Consider the following 21438-nt stretch of genomic DNA (forward strand, 5'->3'; position numbering starts at 1 on the left):
TTTATAGCTGTCTTCTGTATATTATAAGACTAATTTCATTTAGCTCTCAACTAGATAGTTTAATGTCTCAGTCTTATTTGACAGATATTTATCTAGAGCTTTGTTCATCCTATGGGTGATTGAAGGGGTAGTGCCAGTTAAACAGCATCTTCCACCGTGATGCTAAAACCGGACGCAATGCTTCGTCTAACACTTTATTAGTGCCAATTAGATGTCAAAGATTTCATGGGTGTTACTGATAATGACCTTATTAAATATCACAGTATATTGTTTGCTTTTTCATGCCAGTATAACAGCACTGGCTTTTGTGGAGTGTGCAGTTTTATAACCGTCCATTTTTCTGCATTCAACTATATCTACTCAATATTCATACAGCTGCCTTAAAATGGTATTTTTTATTTGTCACTTCTAATTTGCATCCTCACATTTTCAAGCTGTGTTTCCATTTTGTCAAGATCCTGACATCATGTCGGCTTGCAGCTTTGGCCAACTTAGTTTTCTTTGCAAGTCTGATGAGCCCACTCAGTGGTCTAAGTCTCTAGAGAAGCTCAGATACTCCAGACAGGCCTCTTCAGAGATTTACTCAGTGCCTTATTACAGATTGACAATTTACAAGTACTTATTTGCATTTTTTTTTCAAATCCTTTTACATCTGTCTAATGGGGAGGGTTCTCTAGACAATGTTTTGCTAGCTTCCCTTTGAGAATTTTGTGTAAATTTTTTGTCAACAGCATCACTAAAGTCAAGACATGACAGATGCTTCTTCTTCTGGATTCACAAAATCTATTTCTTTGTCATAGGACTAAATTAGACTGGTTTGATGTGATTTGTTCTTTACAAATCCATGTTGACTGTTACTTACACCTTTGTTATTTTTTAGATGCTTTCAAATTGTGATGGGGTCGGGGGGAGGGTGCCTTTCTGTGAACTGAAATCAGGTTGGCTAGTCTGTAATACCCTTACTCCTTTCTTCTGTTTTGCAAAGATAGACAGAATTAGCAGAACAACCTGAAGTTCATTTCACTTAAATTTTGATATGCTAAAAAGTTATTAGTTAACCTGTCAGTGATAGTATACTGTTTGATTACTTGGATATAGCCTTAAACTGAGTGCGTATGGCAAAACACTTTTAGATTTTATGCATAAATAAATGAATCTTTTTGCAGCCCATCCTTAGTACTGTGAAGTAGTATTTAAAAGAACTGATAACTTCTAGTATTTAAGTACTAGCTATGTCCATATTGCGTATTATGTTGTATTTTACGGAGTTACCTCATTTCATAATAATCTAAATGCCGTTCTAATGGAAAGACTCTAAAAGTAGAACACTCCGATTTAACTTTTTCCTCTCTGGAGTTAAAAATATTTAAATATTTTTAAGTCTGGATTGTTATTTTTTTATGCAATGTTTTATGTAACTTCCATAGTGAAGCTTAAGATTCATTATTCTCTTTCATGAAATTGGTTTCAAAAGCTTTTCTAACATGCCTCTTTTCCAGTTTGTCAAATTTGCCAACATTGAGGAAGACACCCCTTCGTATCACAGACGCTATGACTTCTTTGTGTCTCAGTTCAGTGCCATGTGTCATTCATGTGATCAAGATCCAGAAATACAAACTGAGTAAGTGCCAGTCTGAATGTATGCATCGCAGAGAACCATCTCACATGGTGATACAGCCTATAATACAGTTTGTATTGTGACATTTAATGGAACAGTTCATTCCTTGGGAAGAAAATAGCACCAAATATTAAAAAAATCTTAGGTGGATAGAACTCCTAGGATATTTAAGTGGAATTTTACCTGCGTAATGCCTGCTGGGTTGCGTAGATCCTCTTCAGGAAGGTACTACTTATTGCTGGAAACGTACGTGAGTTGCATAATTCAGGAAATTAATGGACTACTTATGTGAATTCCAAATGTGTGCTTTAAGTCTGTTATTTGAGAATTACTTATTAAAATTGTGTTTCCTTAGGTATCTGCAGTATGATACTGTGTGAAACAGAAATGCCTTCGTGAATTAGTATTACAAATTTGTTACAGTGTTATGTAAGCACCACATTTTTTTTACTGCAGCTCCCCCTAGCGATGTGTTCTTTATATTGGACTGTTAATATTTAACACTTGAGCGTTTTAGACAATTTAAGGCTTTTCAAAAAATGTGATTGGCATTTCTCTTGTACTCTTCTCTTCTGCTTCCATACGTTACATTGTTTAGCCAACTCTGAAAAATCCAAGTTTTAAATATTTATACAGACCTTTGGGTGCCGGGTTGTTATGTTGGCTGCAATACATGAGAGTTTGCTCAAAGTTTGCAGTTTCAAGAATAGCTGAATGGCCTTGATCTGTATTTTCAAAAGGAAAGAGTTCTATGTACTTCAGTTAAAAAAACAACAACAAAAAACTAAAAAACCCCTTATTCTCAGTTCTCCTTTGGTCTGCTGGTTGGTTCCTTCTTTTTCATAATTCTTCATCTTCGTTTCTGTGCTATTGCTATATGTAGAGTTCTGCAGTAAACTTCTAGCTCTAAAAAGATTGCCTTCTGCTTCTCTCATAGCTTTGCCCCCGCCTCCCCCTCCGTTTCCTATATAATGCCAGAAATATAGATGCTTAAAACTGCTGTCTTTTTAGGCTTAGTGAAGCTAAAACAGAAATGGTAAACTGCTTGCTTACCCCGAAACGTTTCATAGTAGGTTAGGATATGAAACTCAGCTCAGGATTTTAGCGTTTCTTCCAATTTTCAGTGCCCCTCAGAGAAGAGAGAGAGGGTTAGTAATGAAATGAAACGTGGAACGAATTAAGACAAATGGACCTACCCTGTCTGATCGACCAAGTATGAGCGACCGTTCTGAAGGAAAACCCCGAAGCTGTATACCTCAGAGCTGTGATTCTTATTAGAGTGAGAGAGTTACTTTAATCTTCCGCTCTTCAGATTGTCAGCCTGCACTGTTATCTCTGCCTCGGTTCTGTCGCTCTCAGTGCTGCAGTGCGAGTCCTTCGATTTGCAATGTAGATATACCCTTAGAAAGGGAGGAATTTCATCCTGATGACATAAAACTGTATACCTGACCTTGATTTAAATTTAGTCTCTGCTTTTTGAGACCTATGTGAGCTGCCTTTAGAGGAATGAAACCACAGTAGAACTGCGGAGGAACTTGATGCTGCATAATCCTTCAGCTGCATAACCCTCTTCTCCCCCTGCCCCTGACCTCCTGTACAATGGTAAGAACACAAAATTTGTGTCGGTGGCCTTCTCCCCCCCCCCCCCCCCCCCCCCCTGCGCCTTGTGAAGCATTAAAAATTTTTACTCGGGATAGTCAAACTTATAGCAGTGTGACCTTTCCACATGATCCAAAGTAGTTTGAACGTACCTCCTTTTACAGAGATCTCTGAAACAATTGATCTCCTGCATGAAAAGCAGTTGTTCTTGGAGCTGGCATACCAGGTGTGCTGTAGGCACTGAGGTAATTCAACAGAGTGGGTGAGCTACGGCTCCAGATTAAAACGTTAAGTGTAGGTATCAGAAGTAGTCAATATGGTTGATGGAGCCTAGGGAGTAATTCAGCTCATCCTAAAGTAGACATCTGTGGTCAGTGTCCAGCTGTATAGCTTGAGGTTCCACTGCCCTTGCTGACTTGAATGGGAGCTTAAATGTCTTGTACACATGTAGACAGGTAATACAGGTTTCTGAATCTCAACCTGAATGTCGCCTGATAAGTGGGATTCCCCTTCCAGCAGAGGAGGTTAGTGCCAGAATTGAATACATCTAGAGTTGCTATAGTAGTAAAACTTGATTAACTAAAGAACAAATAACTGAAAAGCAAAGAAACATTCCTGACAAAATGTTGCTTCAACTTTAATATTTAATGCTTGTCAAAGTTAATTGTAGGTGATAACACTGGGTTGTGGAAAAAAGTTTAAATGATGGAATTTTGGGATCTGTGCCCTAAGTGTCAGTCAAAGATTCTTAATGTTGAAAGAGCATAGCTGCGTGGTGGTTGCACTACAGCAACAGCAAGTGCTATCTTCTAGCTGTTTGTGCATCCCCATCATTCCCTGTTCTATTTGTAACTATATTAAAAATGCCTTGAAAGCTCTAGAAGCACTAAGTTCGTGATACCAGATCCTGATTGAACGCATGTGATTTTCTTCAGAAATAGCTGAAAAAGAAAGCTACAGTCTTAAGCTTTCTTAATAGCTTAAGCTTTAATGTAGTTTAAGCTATAAATTAAAATCTGACAAAAATATAAATCATAGAGTTCAGTTGGCTCTATCATTTTTCTAGCAAATGAAGTGAGTTTGACTGAACAAAGGCTAGTGATATTCCTAATGAAATTAAGCTTTTAAAATAAATCCCTCAAATTTTAATATAAATAATTTCAAATCTTATGGAAGCTTGGCAGTGCTTGTTTCATTTGATATCTATAGCAACCTTTCCTGTTTTCAGTAAATTCTATTCCTAGCGTTCATGATAATGACTAATGTCTATTACCACTTTAAGAAAGAATATTTTGCTATTCTTTTCTATTGTGCAACCTTTTATGCACAGTTTCTTCTGAAACCCCCCCTTTTTTTTTAACAATATAATGAAGATAGCTAATTGTTAGACTAAATCTTTATTAGAGCTTATGTTCATTTTTTCTTTTGTTGTTGTTGATCAGTCCTTGGTTAATTTTGTTCAAATGACAGTAGGATCAAGGAGATGCTTCCTTTTATGTAGAGGCTTAAGTTGATAGAATTAATTTGTTGTATATTTTCCATCTTGTTTATTTGTAATTGTTAATCTCGAACAAATCTTTAAAGATTTCTTTTGGTTAAACTGCGTCCTTACTTACAACTCTTAAGGATATGGTCATATGACTGTGATAGCTATAGCTTGAACTGGGCTGTGGTAGCTGCACATTTCTTTTGCACTGAGGTAGGTTGAGGTTGTGCACATGTCAGTTAATGGGTAGTAAGTGAACTACATAGAGCTAACTGGTTTTTAACCATGCGACGTTCTGCTGGAGGTGGTATGTGCGGTTTGAGCATTCTTTGATCAGTGTCAGCATTGCTCTTAAAGATTGTCTCCTATTTAGTAGTTTATCTTTCTTTTGTCAGCTTCTTTGTCAGCTATAAAACTATTTAAAGGCAATATTAAGTAACCTTAATGAAATGTACCCGTTTTCCAAATTACTGCATTTTAGAACTTAATGGAATTCTGCGCTCCATGATTACACTGGAAAATAGGTAGCCTGTTGTGCCGCAAGATGCTGTGTTTCTCTCTTTTGATAATCCTTTTTTTTTTTCCTTCCTTAGAATCCGAATTGCTGGGATCAGGGGCATCCAGGGAGTGGTTCGAAAAACAGTTAATGATGAACTTCGAGCAACGATATGGGAACCTCAGCACATGGACAAGATAGTTCCATCATTGCTGTTTAATATGCAGAAAATAGAAGATATTGACAGGTATTTAAACTTTTAAAAATTGTAAACTGTTTCACAATGTGTCAGGTGCAGAGATGATCAAGCACAGGTTTTTAGGTGATTCAAATAATCTTGCTAATCTTATTTGTTTAAAATTGGAGTTTTACTTCCTATTTAGTCATTAATAACAACTCTCTCCTATCTGCAATGCTAATTAAAATAAAGATTGACAGTTTCTTTACAATGATGTTGAAAATGTGCCATTCACAACAGACATGTCACTTTTTTGTCCGTGTCTGTATGAGAACCATTTATTTATGTGTAAACACTGTGTAAGCATAAAAAGTGTTTACTACTATCACTGGGAAACTTCTGTATATTAAACCAATTTTAGCTGTGCAAGCAAACTTAAATACTTATTTCGTGTCCAGCCCTAGGCTCTTCAGAATGTCCCTGGCAGCAAACTCAACAGAATTCCTATAGCAACAGGCATTTCGTGCTTTCGCATGACTTTCAGCTTCCTAAACCTGTCAGCCTTCTCCTCTCTTTCTTTCCTCAGCATTTTTTTTGTCCCCTCTTTCCTAACTACCAGTACTTGATTCTTCTCCAAAGCAAATCAGTTTTTTAAATCTACTTACTTCGTATAACTCAGGGCCCACACAGTGCGTACAGATAAGTTCACTTGGATTTTACCTGTGAAGAGTGATCCGAACAAGAGCCCAGGGTTCTGAAACTTCTCTGCAAATGTGGAGAGCCTAGTTAGCCTGTGCTGTCTCTTAAGGACTTCTTAGATGCAAGTGGTCACTTTCCCTCATTAGTCTGTACAATGCCATCAAGCTTTTACTTACTTTCCTCTCTACAGCAAAATCAAAGGAATTACTAAGTATTTATGGAAAAACTCAGATTCAAGTAGGATTTTGAACAACTACTTAAAGGGGGCCAGTTTATATGTACTCCAGGACTCATGTTATCATTTGTTGAGCAATGCTATAGCAGTGATTAAAAACAAATCTGTCAAAAAGCAACTTAATTAAGTATCTGAGCTGGGCTGCTTGAAACTTTTCTATGGTAGGCATTCAACAGAAGAAATGACTAGTGTTTTTTCCAAGTGGCAAATAGGGGCCTTTGATGTGAAACACAAACTGAAAACAATATTTATAAAATGTTGATCTGCTGGCCTTAAATAATGCTACAGAGTTTCTCATTTTGTTTTACATGTGACTTCATATTTGTGGAGAGCAAACAGAGGCGTCTTGAAGAGTAGGAGTAAGAAACATATTTTTCTGGCAGATGGAGTCAAAGCATTATGTGAGAAAGAGGAGAGTTTCCAGAAAATATCCCAGCTTAAGTCCATGGAAAATAAGCATTTGTGGTTAATGTTGAAGTATGCATATGTAAAGCTTATTTTAAAGATCAGTGTAGTTTTTAGTTGTGGACTCTTCAAAACTTAATTCAAAGTTCTTCTGAGTACGTATGTCAGGTTAGACGCTTCTTGGATTAAGAACTGAATATCTAAAAAAACCCCTTTATTTTAGAGTTCTGTAATATTTGTGCCTAGGTCTGCATGCATGTTCTATTTAGGTGACTATGAAATATTTGCAAGTGTAATATATAACCTATTCTAAAAGTCAAACAGATGTCTTGATTAGTTGTACTTCAGTACGATTCCGAAATACAAAATAATTGTCATCTGTACTTCGTTTTGGTATAAGGTATTGCATTTACCCTTGGTGACTCTTCTTCCCCCTTATGTCTTCTAGAAGAAAATTCCAAAGAGTGAGTTATATATGCCATTTACGTACATATGGGGAAGGGGACATGTTAACCAGAAGATGTATTAAATTGGAAATTGAAAATGTTTTAACTTACGGGTTTGTAACATTCTTCAGGATATCTGTAAGGTTGAAAATGACAGCCTTATTTAAGTCAGGAGACTCTAGCATGTGTTAGACTTCAGTTTAAATCCTTTTAATATGTCTGTAATATTGATATAAATTCTGTTTTGGAAATAGTTTAGAATATATTTCTTTTGCAGGGTGATTGAACAGTAACTGTGACTCACAGTCAAACATTTTTGTAGTTACTGCACTCAACAGTAGCAGTTAAGTCTTACTTAACATGTCTCATCAGATTAGTTGGCCAATTTTTGTGTGGTTGTTTTGGTGTGTGTTGTTAGAGAAGTCACAGCTGTGCCTGTTGAGTTGCTCTGAACCAATTTAATATTGTGGTTAGGTATTTGCTATGGAAACTGCTGTACTTTAAAATGCTGCTGTTCACGGTTCCTTGTTGCCACCTTTTCTGATGGAGATTACCCACTAGAAAGCTGGTAGAACAGATGAAATGCACAAGGATTCCTTATTTTTATTGAAAAATGCATTTTCTGGTTCACTGTGAACCTGTGGTGGTAGTGAAAGCCCCAACACAAAGGGATGGTAATTGCTGTTGCATTTGTCAGAGGTTTTCTGATGATGGTCTGAAAATCTGGAGCCTTAACACATTTATCAGCAAAACAAAATGAGCATGAATTGCTTATTTGATTTTAGAAACCTGAGAGGCTGTGTAAAACTTTTTTTTTTAAACTAAGAAGTTAAAATAGTGACTTTATATTCATTGTCTTGTATCTGATAATGCTAAGGAACACTCATCAGTGAGAAATATTTATAGGTAGCTGGTGCAAAAGTTCAAAACAAAAATGTAATCCCTAGAGACAGTGGGAGATAACCTCGTACGTTCTGATGCTTATTGTCCTGAAGACTTCTGCTTCAGATGGTTTCTTCTTGCAGCTCCATTCTAAAGCAGGACCCCAAGCAGTTCTGGGAAGTAACCTGCTGTGGGATTGCATATACAAGTGCTCAGAAAATAACTCATTCTTACTGTGTTTTAATTAGGATTCTTCCCGATAGGCCAACTCTGTGTGTGTTGTGCAGCCTGCTGTCTTTCTTTCCTTTTGTTAGGCTCCTAAGGAATCTATGTGAAAACAGTAATGGGAATAGCAGTTAGTCCTGCACTGCCACTCGTACCTTCCGTATTCTGAAAAGGGTGTCCATATGTCTAGAACACAGTCTAGGCAATACAAGGGGGAGAAAGGGGGAGGATGATATACAGCACGTCGCTCCTTTAACTTTCTAATCAATATGCACGTGTAAAACTTTCTCCTTACTTATCTAAACAGGGTGCCTGGGGCTTTTTTATTACTAAAAATCTGACAAGCTAGCATTACTATTGTAACTTCTTTAAAATAAATGAATAAATAAGATAACCGGGCTCACTAAGATTTTTATATTGCAATTTTTAGATTGCAGTAGTGTTGAAATACTAGAAGATCCTTTGCTATTTGAAAACCTTTACAACTATGAAGTTACATCTTCATTTGGCTAGTGATATTTCAGTATTAGACTTTTTATAATTCTCTAAAGCTGTGATTTTTGTGATGCTGGAGAGTGAACGTTAACTACAGCTGACACTTGCAGTGAACATTCTTTTAAATATATTTAACACACAAGCTTGTACTGCAGAACTGAACGAGTTTGGGGTTTTAGTGTAGATTCCTGCAGTCTGAAATAAATCTCCTAAAGTGTAGATACACAATTTTAATGGAGGTGAATGAATCCTCACTTAAGTTTCTATCTTGTGTTTTATGCAAAAAAATTCTTGCGATTTATAGGTACAGTGCTACTTGAGAAGTAGTATTGCATCTCTGGGGTGCTGTTTTCATTTTTTTCTTCCTCATTCTCTCCCTTTTCAACTGCTCAGTTTAAATGGAACATTGGTGTCCACTTAAGGTATAATGTGTGAAGCACTTGAATTCAGAAATACGCCTCAGATTCGTTTATTTTACTGAAGTATTCAGGTCTCCTGAGGCTGGAAAGGGGGTGACGTTGGGCAGAGTAAGTGAGGGGGGGGGAAACAATACCAATGCCTTCCTCAAAAATGAAAAGCAGTGGGAAACTGGTTCTTCTGGAGTGACTCTACCTTTCACTGTTTGCAGTGCAAGTGCTGATTTTTACTTGTAACATGAAGACAGGCTGTCCCCTTCGAAACCCACTTGTAGAAATTGGGTGTCTCTTCGTTTTGGTTTACCCCAAACAGAGTGGTTTCTGTAGTTTTATTTCGCATAGGTATGCAGTCAATCTTTACTTCAGTACTCTTATGTTCTCGTTGCACCAAATAGACTTTAAATATTCAACCTAATTCCCGGTCACCAGGAGAAAGGAGATAATAGCAAATGACTGCATTTGAACTTCCCCTAAATTTGGTCACTGCTACTGTCGTTAACGTAAAACATTAAAACCTTGCTTTGCACTGTAGCATTTATTAGGTCATAAATTAAAATTTCTATCTGAAACAGTGTCACTATTTAAATGCTGATTTTTAATTCCTTCTTTAATAAATTTAAAAAATGTTTTATTTGGAGTTAAGACATTATCACTGGTGTAATTTTAGTGGCTAAGGAAGTAGTAGCAGTAGTAATAAACGTTTCCCTTCCCTTTCTGTTATTTTTTTCCCCTCTCCCACCCAGCATATGATCATGTTTTATTGTTCCTTACTATTAATATTATATTTCTAAGATTGAAATAACTGTAATCTTTTTGTTAAAGACAGATTTCTCTGAAAAACTTAGGTAGATTAACACCCTTCAACATGTATTTATTTGATGCAAAGTTTGACAGTCTACATTCGTATCTTATTATGTACTTTCTGACCAAAGAAATCAGTTGCTGTGTTGTTTTTTCACATTCCCTGTTTTTAGGGGAAAGATAATGGTCGTTCAGCACGGGCCACCTTCAGAAATATACTGTAGAGAAATTAAAATTAGTATCCATTTGTATATGGTCTGAAGAATGTAATATTAACACATGTGAAAGATGATTCGTGTTTTTTTTCTTTTCTGAAGCGTCTAAGAACGTACCATATGATAAATACAGGGTTCCGTTTGCCCTGCACTATCATAAAGGTGAGGAAGAGCACATGGCAAGCAAAAAGCAGCTTGGCAAGGCAATGTGTTTTAGTATAGTGAAATATTACAGATCTATATGTACTGATGCGGACACTATAATAAATATTATACTGATCGTTTAAGTCCTGTCAGATAGTAGTATACTGTTAAGGGACGATCGGTTAAAGTTGACTCAGTTCTACAGTGTCCAGTTTTGAGGTAGCTAAGTGGGTGACAATGTTCTAATTACTTAGATCAGTGTGATTTTTGTGTTTTTTTGTTTTTTGTTTTAACTCAAACCATCTGTTACTGCAGAAGAACTGGAGTTTTATTTTACACTCGCCCACATAGTAGGTATTCAGTTGTGGGCAGGTGAATAAGATCATTAGTCAGAACAAAATGACTGAGAGTCTGCCTAAGATTTTTGCATGGTTTCATGGCCTTTATTCATTGCTAATAATACGTAATAGTTTGTTAAAATGCAGTAGGTAACAAGTCAAATCAGTGTTACTGTCCATTGTTTTAGCCATGTCAGTATTTGGTAATGCAGTGCTCAGTACTGAATAAATGTGATCTGTAGTCCTGCTATAAAATAATGTTTTATTCAGAGTTGTGTTTTGATGCATAGTTTTTTATAGGATTCTTGCCTAGATCAATAGTCTGACTCGTGAATGTTGTAGAACTGAGAGCACATACTGTAAGATGAATATGAATCAGTAATAACTGCAATGTATTTTTGTCTTATTTCAGTAGGATAGGCCCTCCATCGTCTCCTACAGGAGGAGAGAAAGAGGAAAATCCTGCTGTGCTGGCCGAGAATTGTTTCAGAGAGCTATTAGGGCGTGCAACCTATGGAAATATGAATAATGCTGTCAGACCAGTTTTTGCGTAAGTGTGAAATTTATGCAAGGTCTTACCCTAACATTTTTTTTTATTTCATCCTCTCTGATCATGTTGTTAAAATCCTTCATTGATTCCTCTTTTTCAGCCTATCAGATTCTACTGACATAGTTATTCTTACCTCTTCAAAAGTGCCCCATTGCTTAATCTCACCTTTATCTTGACTATTTTGTTAACTTTAAGATAGAGGAGTATGTGTCCCACTTAACTGATTATAGAAATGCAGTATAATGATTTATCTGGGTTCCTCAGCTGACCTTTCTTTTGAATGTAAAACTGCTTGTCTGAGGTGTTGACATCCCATAGATGGCTATTTCAGTTAGCAAACAGACAAGCCAAGTAAAACCTAAGTAGCACAAAGGAGTACCGTGCCTAAATTAATAAAAAAAAAAAAGTTAAGACTTTTACTTTCCTTGCAGTTGTCTTCAAAGACTCATTTCGATGCTCTATAAAAAATATCTTTGGGAGCTCATTTAGTGAACGGCAGATGTGCACACAGTATGCGCATTATGCACAGATGCACGCTGTAAACATTACTGCTGTTACATTAGCTGTCATGTCCAGCATTTTTCTGGTTTCTTCTTGATATTATCCCTGTTGTTTCCTAAATAAATAAAATGTATGAGCATTAAGTATTAAGATCACTTGAATCTGCTTCTTTCACCTTTGCTGGTATCTTCAGAGTGCCCACGTTCTCAGGAAAAAAAAAAGGTCTGTGTAGGAAGTTCTAAACAAAAAGGTACTAGTTTTAAACCATGTCTTTTACTAGTGATGAGGAGAGCTGCTTGCTCCCAGTTCTGAATTTTCACGATACTCACCTGTTATGGAAATACTTGCTTTTAAGATGGTCTAGTTCTTTCCACGAAGACTGAGAGTTCCATTCATACAATGACAGACTTTGAATATACTAAAAGCCTTTTTCAAGTTAGTACTCTTAAGCAAAAACACAAATCACAGAATCACAGAATGGTTTAGGTTGGAAGGGACCTCTGGAGATCACCTAGTCCAACCTATGCAAACAGAAGCTGGGGAAAACCTTTTACTTATTAAGGGTGGAAAATATCCTGTAGCCCCTTGATTTTTTTTTTTTTTTTCCCCGTCAAAAGCAAAGATTTGTATAAAGAGCACAAAGGATCAAATACGAAGGCCCATGCTATTGTCTTTTTCCCATGTGCACCTATCATGGCAGTCTGATAGAGATTAAGCGTTGCAGAGTTGTATGTTCTACTTCTTATTAAGAATTTGCATCTGTCCTCACATTTGGAATTTAATTTCCATTCTTCTAAAATGCTTGTCATTATTAGTGAACCTTTGGATGCTAAACATTGTCTGGATGGACTATTTTGAACTATATTGCAGTTGTTTTCTTAACTCCTGTAAGTTTATTTTAGGGGCCGATCCCTAAGCATCCTGAACTGCACATCCTGACAAATCCTGATTTGTCAGGATGTGCAGTTACTTCAGTTCTTTGAATCATTTCAGTATCAGGAAATTTTCCACAATTAATTCCTGATCTCTAAGAGTAGAGAGTTTGTACTTTGTTTTGAATTTGAGAAGGTGTTACAGCTGCATTTCGTGGCACAGATCCAAAGCTTTATAGATTCAGAACCTTATTTCTAGCATAATTCCTTGTCCTACTATGCGTGATTCTAAGGACCTGTTTGAGTCATTTTGTGCACCTTTCGACCTACATGCTGCATTGGTACACGGAAATCAGTAGATAATGATGAGTTATTGGAGGTTTTCTTTTGGGAATTTTCTGAATGAAGACGGGTACATCAGTGGCTTTTGGTGGTGGTGATGATTTTTGATTTTATTTCTTTTCCTTTTGGGTTGTATGTCTTTATAGTCACTATTTTGTGTTCCGTTTCAAGAGGAAGGACAATATATTTTTTCATAAATTACTACTATCAAGATTTCATATTTCTGAAGAACAAGAGATGTAGAAAATGAAAATTTCAAGCTGTTCCTCCTAAACAAAGAGGAAGAACTATGTCTAATCAGATTCACTTTCTGAATGAGCATAACTGGTAAAAAGAAAGTTTGAGATAATACAGTTGTTGCATTTTTTTTCTTTTATTTTACAAAAAAAAAAAAAGACTTCAGTTATGTATCCTTGATTAGAAAGCAGTTGCTCCTAACATTTTCTCTGGTTCAAAATCTTTTTTTAAAAGCTCTAGAAAGAAAGATAGAGCCAGTTATCATGACACTGAAAATGGAGGATCGATTTCCTGCTTGAAGGGTATGCTTCAAATGACATTGAAGTATCAGTCACCATGTTTTTATTTTCTCATTCACAAAACTGAGAGAATAGTGCTTCTTACATCGTGAAGCTGAACAGATTTAAAGATTGAAGGATTTAAGCATAACAAATGGAGTTCAAATCTGTAGTTAGTCACCTGGTAGGGCTTTGAGTTGACCTTAATTCTCCTTGCGTATAGCAGAAAATCTCCATGGTTATGAGTGTCTCTAGTGGCTAGAAACTCTGAAATTCTCATTTTTAATGATATCTGACAGATCAGTCTGGCAAACTGCTTAATGAAAGTCAAAGTTTTATATTCATATGGCTTGAAAAGATTGTTTATTGTGTATCAACAGTCACAAGTTATTTAGATTTAGCAGAATTTTAGCATGAATTTGCAGTGGTGCGGTGAATTTGGTGTATACTGAGGGGTAAAGAAATCTACTGAATATAAGCAACTACATTCGTTTTGCCATATTTCCATTGTCTTCTGCAAAGACAATGTGTTCTGTAAACACCCTCTTTACTCTAGAGGACAGTATGTTCCTGTAACTTTGCTTTATCTTTACATAGTCAAACAGCTTTGACTCTGATTCACTTTTATTTAGTTAAACTTTGAATGCGTTAACTTTTTTTTCAGTACTCTCCAATAGTTCTGCTGTTAAATAAGATTCATTTTTAGACTCAATTCCAAATTCTTTCCAGTGGTTTTGATTACAGATGAGAAATGTAACACAAATCTACATAGGACTCATGGTAGTATCACCAATATTGCAAGAATTAACAGCATGCACTGCTTCAAATTAAGCTTATAAATGTGTATCTTACAGAAACTGTTTGTTTTATCATGTGACTATTCATGATGTTACTTTGACGTCATTTATAGTTAATATTGCCAAAGGAGAAGCGCAGACTGGATCGGAACTTGACTATCACTGCAGAATTTTTAACCTGCTTGGATAACCTTCTTTCTTTCGATTTTAATACCTGGGCTTTCAGAATGCTTATATTTAATACTTTACTTTTTTTTGGAATGCTAATAGTAGAAGAAATATTGACAATTTTTTTTTTATTACTATGTTAAGCTTTCATATGCAAGCTTGCACCCTGTGTTATTGTTCTTATATTATGACCTATACCCTGTGTTATTGTTCTTATATTATGACCTATTTTCCAGTAAGGCAAACGGAAAATAATTTGTTTCCTCACATTTGTAGACTTGCACACCAACTGTACGCTGGCAGCCTTTGCTATCTTAATGCAAAGAGACTTTGTAATTGAAAAAACCTCTTTAAGTAATTTAATTCTTTTTCCACTTGAGTAATGACATTTCCTGGATGCTGTTTTTCTGTGTATGTTGGCCCATGGCTGGCATGAGCCTCTCTGTGATTCCGTGCTTCTGAACCTGCAGCAGTAAACATAGTAGTAGTGTTGAACGGTGGGTGATTTCTTGCATGGCTGTCCAGAACCATGCAAAAGGTCTGCAATTCCTTCACCTTTGGGAAGAAGTGAAGGTGCAGGAAGCATTTTTCAGAAACTATGTTAATAAGCAAGGCAATGAAAGCGGGAGGAGAGCATCTGTGACATCAATTCAAAAGTAAAATAAAGTTGCAAGAAAATCCCTTCTGTAGCGAGCAAGAGGTCTTCCTGTCTGCTGTGACCCTGTGGAACTGGGTGAGGGCGCAAGCCAGGTTTGTGAAAGACAGTGGCGAAAGGGCTCGAAGGAGCACGTTTCTCTTGAAAGGTCAGGGTTGCTTTTCTGTGCAGCTCACCAAATCAAATGTGAGTGATTCTGTATTTATCCTCAGTCTTCTGGCTTTTTATAGAGGCTTCATCTAGAATCCTGTGGAAATCAAGCTTGCTTGTCAGATGTGGGGGCTTTTTTGATTGTAGTTTTTTGGGGGTTTGGTTTGGTTCCTTGCTCCTCCTCCTCCCCCCACCCCAGGCACTTTCCTTGTCCTTTGAGATTGCATGCAACTATTCTAAGTGGTTGTGAGCACTTTTATCACCAAAGCCAGCCAGCCCTTATTGTGTGTGGAGGAATGTCCTGTTGTACCATGCCCACGCTCAGCACCCACCAGCTGCACTCTCTTCGGCCCCCTAGTGTCATAGTTACCTCAGGTGTATTTTGGATGACTGTGCTGCGTTTCATCACAGGAATTGTAATACTTAATGAGCTGTGTTTCGCTGTTGCAAACCCCTGCAATTTGCTTATGGATCCGTGAAGCGTGAATGTTTTCTACCTTTTTTTTTCTTTTTAATAAATCTGCACTGCAGTCAGGATTTAATATAGAAGCTTTAGTTTAACCTCAAAGCTGTATGGCACAACAGCTGTTTGTTAGTCTTGCTCGTATGTAATGAAGCCTTTTTCAGCGCGTCAGGAGGGCTGGTCCACAGAGAAAACACTATTTAGTAATGTGGTGTTTTGCCTTTCTGAACAAGCCCCGTTTCTGCTTTCTGGTCATCGATACCAATTTCTCTTTTTTCCCTGTAAGGGTTGCTTGTGTTTGTGATTTAATGTAGGTGAATTCAGGGACCATTACTGGCTCTCACTCCGTAAAACTGTAACGTGCACCGGTGGTTACTCTGAAAAACCGAACTGGGCAACGTTTGCTCCGTATGCGCGAGGCGTGCGTGGAAGGCAATCTACCAACCCCCAGGTTTTCCAGGACTAGGAAAGAAGCTTTTTTAAAGTAAATAAAAACTGAGTAATAGGAATGTTTTGATTGTTAACATGGTAAATGAAAAAAAACTCTGATAATTGGCAGTTTATGGCTGAAGCACTGAGACCTACACTGACTGCGTTCAAGCCTCGAGCCCCTGCCTCATTTGAGAACACCTCACCCAGGTGAGGATTTTTGGAAATCTTCTCTTTAACAGACGAGATCTGAAATTGGAGTGGAAAAGAGTAAACTTGACCTAACGTTGGAACGGATGTTTTCTGTGCCTAATCTGTGGAGCCTGGAATGGCTGTCCATGGAACAGAGGCAGCTGGAAGTGCTGACGTGGCCTTGAAGAGACTATTCTTAAGCACCTCCAGGCTGTGAAGTGGAGGCATATTGCTGTGTTGAACAGAACACCCTAAGGGGTTTACAGGCTACAGCAGCCTCAGGCAGAAGCGCAGCCCACACGTGAATCTCAACTGAGTGAGACTCTTTCTTTCTTAAAGTAAGTTTTTCATGAGGCTGGCTAGTCGAATGCCCTTTCCTGCATAAAGTTGGACCATACCTTAGGGTAATCACCTTCCAAAAGCTACGTGAAACTTTCATCCCTAAAAATATTACTTAAGAGTTTGTCATTTGTTAATTCAGTGTTAAAAAGCTTTATTAGTGGATAACCCCTATTAGAAGAACCATAGGACTGGAAACAATTTTACATAAATATAGTTGCACAGTGTGCTATTACACACAACATTAACCTGGGCTGTCGCCTTTCCCCTGCTGTTCTTCCATCAGCTCAGCTACCTCTGAAGCAGCTAATTCTTTGCTTTTCTGCAGAAAGAAAATTGTATCTCTTGTTTTGAGAGGAAAGGACTTTCAAAAGCTTCAACTGTAGTTGACAGTAATCTGTTTGAGTGGATCTTTGGGGCAGATGAGAGGAACTGTCTAGAAGAGCAGAGAACACGCGCTAGTCTAAAAGATTTAAAAGATCAGCTTCAATCTGGAGAAGACAGTGAAGAGTATGGTTTTGTATCTGATGAGACAGAAAGAAAATCGGTTAGCTAAAATAAGCTATCGTGTAAAAGAAATTATGATTTGTACTGGAGTAATAACAGGGAGAAAAAAGAAACAAATACCTATATCGCCAACCACTCAGCCTTGAAGGATTTAAAGAGGTAACTTTGTTTATCTTTCTGCCCTAAGGCAGGATTCAACATACGTGCGTGTTTGGAATGTGCACAAGAAAGGCAGCTGTCCCCAAGAGGTAGTCCAATTTAATGTTTATTAATGCAAATTTATTAATACCATTTTCTTGGCAGATGAACTTACACCTTTAAAGTTCCTGAAAATCTCGCTCATGTAAGAATTTCTATTAAGAAAATGCAATATATCAAAATGGCAGTATCATTTCTTAGTTCTGCCGTGAACTGGAAGATAATTTAGGGGGGAAGAGAGGGTAATTTTATGCCAGCTGGTTTAATCAACCTTGAAGGAGAGCTGTATACTCTGCTGGGTCACTACGCTGGTAGCAGCTGGCCAGCAATTTAATTGAGATCTCTATAGATTGTAGGCAAAGTAAGTTAAAGAACCCTTTCAATATTGGACTGTTTGAGTGTTAACTTATTTTACACATCTACTTTCAGATGAGAGAAAAAAAAAAAGCTTATCAAAGCTGAAGTGTCTTTAGATGTTTACTATGTTTCTGGGGGAAGGTCAGATGGAAAGTTATTCTGTAGCTGAGATACAAATTTAGGAACTATCTGAATTCAATTTCTGTAAGAAAAAAATAAATATATATGTATGTAGACATATATATGTATTTTTACCTAAATCATTCTTAGTAACAGGCATCCCAAGTTACACTTTTTTCAGTCTTTTAAAAGTGCACGGATCTTTATCATGCTTTTCCAGATACTCAGTTCTCCAGTTTGGAAAATTTGAACTGTGCTCTACTCATAGCTTTCAGGATGGTGCTTAAGCTGTATTTCTTCTCTTTGCATGAAACTCTGATAAAGATTTTAATCAGTGGTTCCTGTCAATGATGGTATATTTTAAGAGAAACTGTGATATTTGTTGTTCTGACATGTTTTGACATTTCTTGCAGAAAGTTTTGTAAGGTAAGTGAAATGCTTCAAAATGATATGAGGGTATAAACAAAGAGTTACTAACAACAGAGTTTCTAACTTATTTTTCTTTTCATATGTTTTTCATGAAACCACTGTAAAAATGAAAATAGTTCTCCAAGTTTCTGTTTTAAGCATAGTATTCAACCTGAATTGCTTTGTAGCTACTGATTGAAAAGAGCTTCTTTATCTTATTTAGAGAAAAGGTTGTTAAGGTATAATAACCATCTACTCTACTGTGGGTTTTTTAATGTAAGTTAGCATATAATGTCCCGTCCATGTTTATGTGTACCCTTTGTTTGGGAACAGTATATTCTAAACTGCATATATTTTGCTATGAATAGATTCCTTAAACTTCTGAATATAAAATATCAAATTTGGTTAAGGGAATGTCTATTACTGCCAAATATTTTGTAATCACGTACTAAATCTTGAAAACAAAACACTTTTCTGAAGTGTTAATTTTCTCACCTAGTTAATAAGCTAGGTTGGAAGCTAGAAGATACAGCTGCAAGTACTTCTAGAATTGAAAGTGTGGAAATAATCCTTTTGAGGTAGATTTTGAGGAACGTTTAAGGTGTCGTTTATTGCCTCTCTTGAATGTCATTGGTTTAAATATCTTCATTTTTGGTTACAGACATTTAGACCACCATAGACTATGGGATCCCAATGAATTTGCCGTTTTGTGCTTCAAAATCATCATGTATTCTATACAGGTAGGTTTGTTTTAGGGTTGGTTTTTCTCACATGTATGCTCTGAAAAGATGAGACAAGGTTGAATACTCATCTCATGGTGATGAAGTGAAAACAACCCGAAAGTCACTTCCCCGAATTTCTTAAAGGGCAGCTAAAACTTTTCAAATAGTAACCGATTGTGACTGGTGATAAGAATTTATCTGATTTACTTTCTATTAATAGATTTGCAGAAGGGAAAAGAGATATTAAAGAATCCTTAGGAGAAGGTACTGTGGAGGTCCCTCAGCAAGTCCAGAATAAGAATCAGGATAGCCATGCCGATCTGGCATCGTATCTGATAAATATCTTCTAGGTTGCTTATGTTTCCAGCCAGTTCAGCGTATTCGTTTTCGAAAGCAAGAAACATGTAGCTGTGTTGTGCTAATTGATTTTTTTTTTTTTTTTGCCAGTACTGTAATCAAGCACAAACACCCCAAAATATAAAATTGTCAGAAAATTCAAGCTCTACATATGCATGATTTATCTTAATATGTCCTGTTGCCGTATATCTGTCGCTGAAGTGAGGTCAGTTTTGAAATGAGAATGCCAAAAAAATCTCAATCTTCCTGCTGAGATTCAGTATAGGTATATGTAGTGTGATATTCGGGAACCGCCCTCAGAAGTGAGATCTTTGGGTTATAGTATAGCTATAGAAACAACATTTTAGTGCTTCTTAATCATTAAAGAGTAGATTAGATGTTAAGAGATGTTAAGAACTGTTCAGAAGGAACATTTAGACTAAGCAGAAAACATCAGTATGGCCTCCATGTTGAGCCAAATTTTGGATACTGTGTACAGTCCTTGTCCCCGCACTTCAGAAAAGAACTGGAAAACGAGTAGCGAAGAGTGACAGAAATAATCAAAGGTTTCTGTATGAGGAAAAATTCGAGGAGGCTACAACTGTTTAGCCAAAAGGAGGTGGTAGAAAAAGAGATATGAAGAAAGGAAGCATATAAATTAATGAGTTGTAGTTGGTGAGTAGGGAATGCTTTCTCCCTCCCCCCTCTTCCCCCCCAGGAATTTATTAGTGCAAGGGTGCTGGTCAGGTTCAAGTAAGGCCATATTATTCAGGAGTAAAATGAAACTAGGGGATAATAGTGAGAACAGACTGTTATTCACATAACATAAAGCAAAGCTGTGGAAAGCCTTGCTGCAGAACGCTGTGGATGCCGAAAGCATATGTTCTCCCAAATAGTGATCGGACAGATTCAATAAAGAAAGCTGAGTTTTCTCAGCTCGTATAACAACATTTTTTAAGAACAGTTGAAGTCCTGGAACTACAATTAGCTGAATGAAGTACTGCTGAATGCTTCCCATAATCTTTTAGACTTTCCTAGATATCTTAATACTGTTTGCTTCTGTGTACAGGGCTGGATGAACCCGTGTGGCTTCTTCTTTCCATGTAGTTCTTCTAATTCATGTTTATTCCTGTACTGATTGAAATTTAGGCAAATTTGTGAGTAAGAATGTTGCAAAATAGAAAAACTGTCCTGAATATAGCTGCATGGAATGTCAGTTTATGCTAAATAAAGTCACAGATGATGTGTGTGTGTGTGTGTGTGTGTTATTTTTATTTTTTTTACTTTCCAATATATTTTTTTTAACAGGCACAATATTCCCATCATGTAATACAAGAAATACTTGGACACCTTGATGTTTGCAAAAGGGACTTGCCGCGAGTCCGTGCTGGCATTATTCAAGTTCTTTTGGAAGCAGTTGCAATAGCTGCTAAAGGATCAATAGGTAAGTCACGTTAAATTAAGGTATCAGGTCAAATGGGTTTTCTTTTCGCACGGAATGAAAGCAGATTTTATTATTATTCTTTACTTTTTTCTTCTTTATGCTGATAAAACATACTTGAAATATTATTCGGCAGTTTGCGATTAGTCACATGTATGCTTGCTTGGTCTTTTGACTTTTAATAGGTTTACAATCCTTTGCATCGAAAAATTTAGATATAATCTTAAAAGCTTGTGTAAGGCAGCAATTTCTGCTTTGTAAGAAGTCACAAAGTCTAAGAATTGCATGTGACTACAAAAAAATCAAGAAGGTTATTGCTTTGTGATACAGCTGCTATGAGATAACCAGTACTGTGAGAGTCAAGAGTAGGATGATGAAAACTCTCTGAAATTTTACCTCAGTAACCAATAAGTGTGTGAATGTGAAACTATTCACCTTGGTCTCTTCCTTAGTGTCTTTGGTTTGCCTCATTAGCATGAGTCTGAGCCTATCCTTACTCTCTTTATACAAGACCTGCTTAAGTGTACAAATGGAAATGGGGATCCCTTTATCATGTTATGAAAAGAGCTCTTTATTTGATGCATTGAATGGAACTGGTTTTAATAGCAAGCTCTGAAATAACTGTAGCATAGACGTAAATATCTGTAGTTGCACCTGTTACTGATACTTAATTTCAACGACCGCTTTTTTTTAATCTA

The 21438-nt window shown here is 36.8% G+C and overlaps 1 protein-coding gene across 17 annotated transcripts in view; it reads left to right on the forward strand.

The window, feature by feature from the left end:
- Positions 1 to 21438, forward strand: part of EFR3A (EFR3 homolog A) — an 89226-nt gene that overhangs the window by 40090 nt on the left and 27698 nt on the right. For 12 of the 17 annotated variants that reach the window (XM_068933331.1, XM_068933327.1, XM_068933333.1 and 9 more), the window contains 5 exons: positions 1500 to 1621; positions 5297 to 5446; positions 11091 to 11228; positions 18903 to 18981; positions 20608 to 20743. In XM_068933331.1, the coding sequence (XP_068789432.1) occupies positions 1500 to 1621; positions 5297 to 5446; positions 11091 to 11228; positions 18903 to 18981; positions 20608 to 20743 (625 nt within the window). The remainder of the gene's footprint in view (positions 1 to 1499; positions 1622 to 5296; positions 5447 to 11090; positions 11229 to 18902; positions 18982 to 20607; positions 20744 to 21438) is intronic. The other 5 variants (XM_068933335.1, XM_068933332.1, XM_068933324.1 and 2 more) reach the window with 1 other exon arrangement.

Source organism: Struthio camelus, chromosome 2, assembly GCF_040807025.1.
Source record: "Struthio camelus isolate bStrCam1 chromosome 2, bStrCam1.hap1, whole genome shotgun sequence".
NCBI classification, from domain to species: domain Eukaryota; kingdom Metazoa; phylum Chordata; class Aves; order Struthioniformes; family Struthionidae; genus Struthio; species Struthio camelus.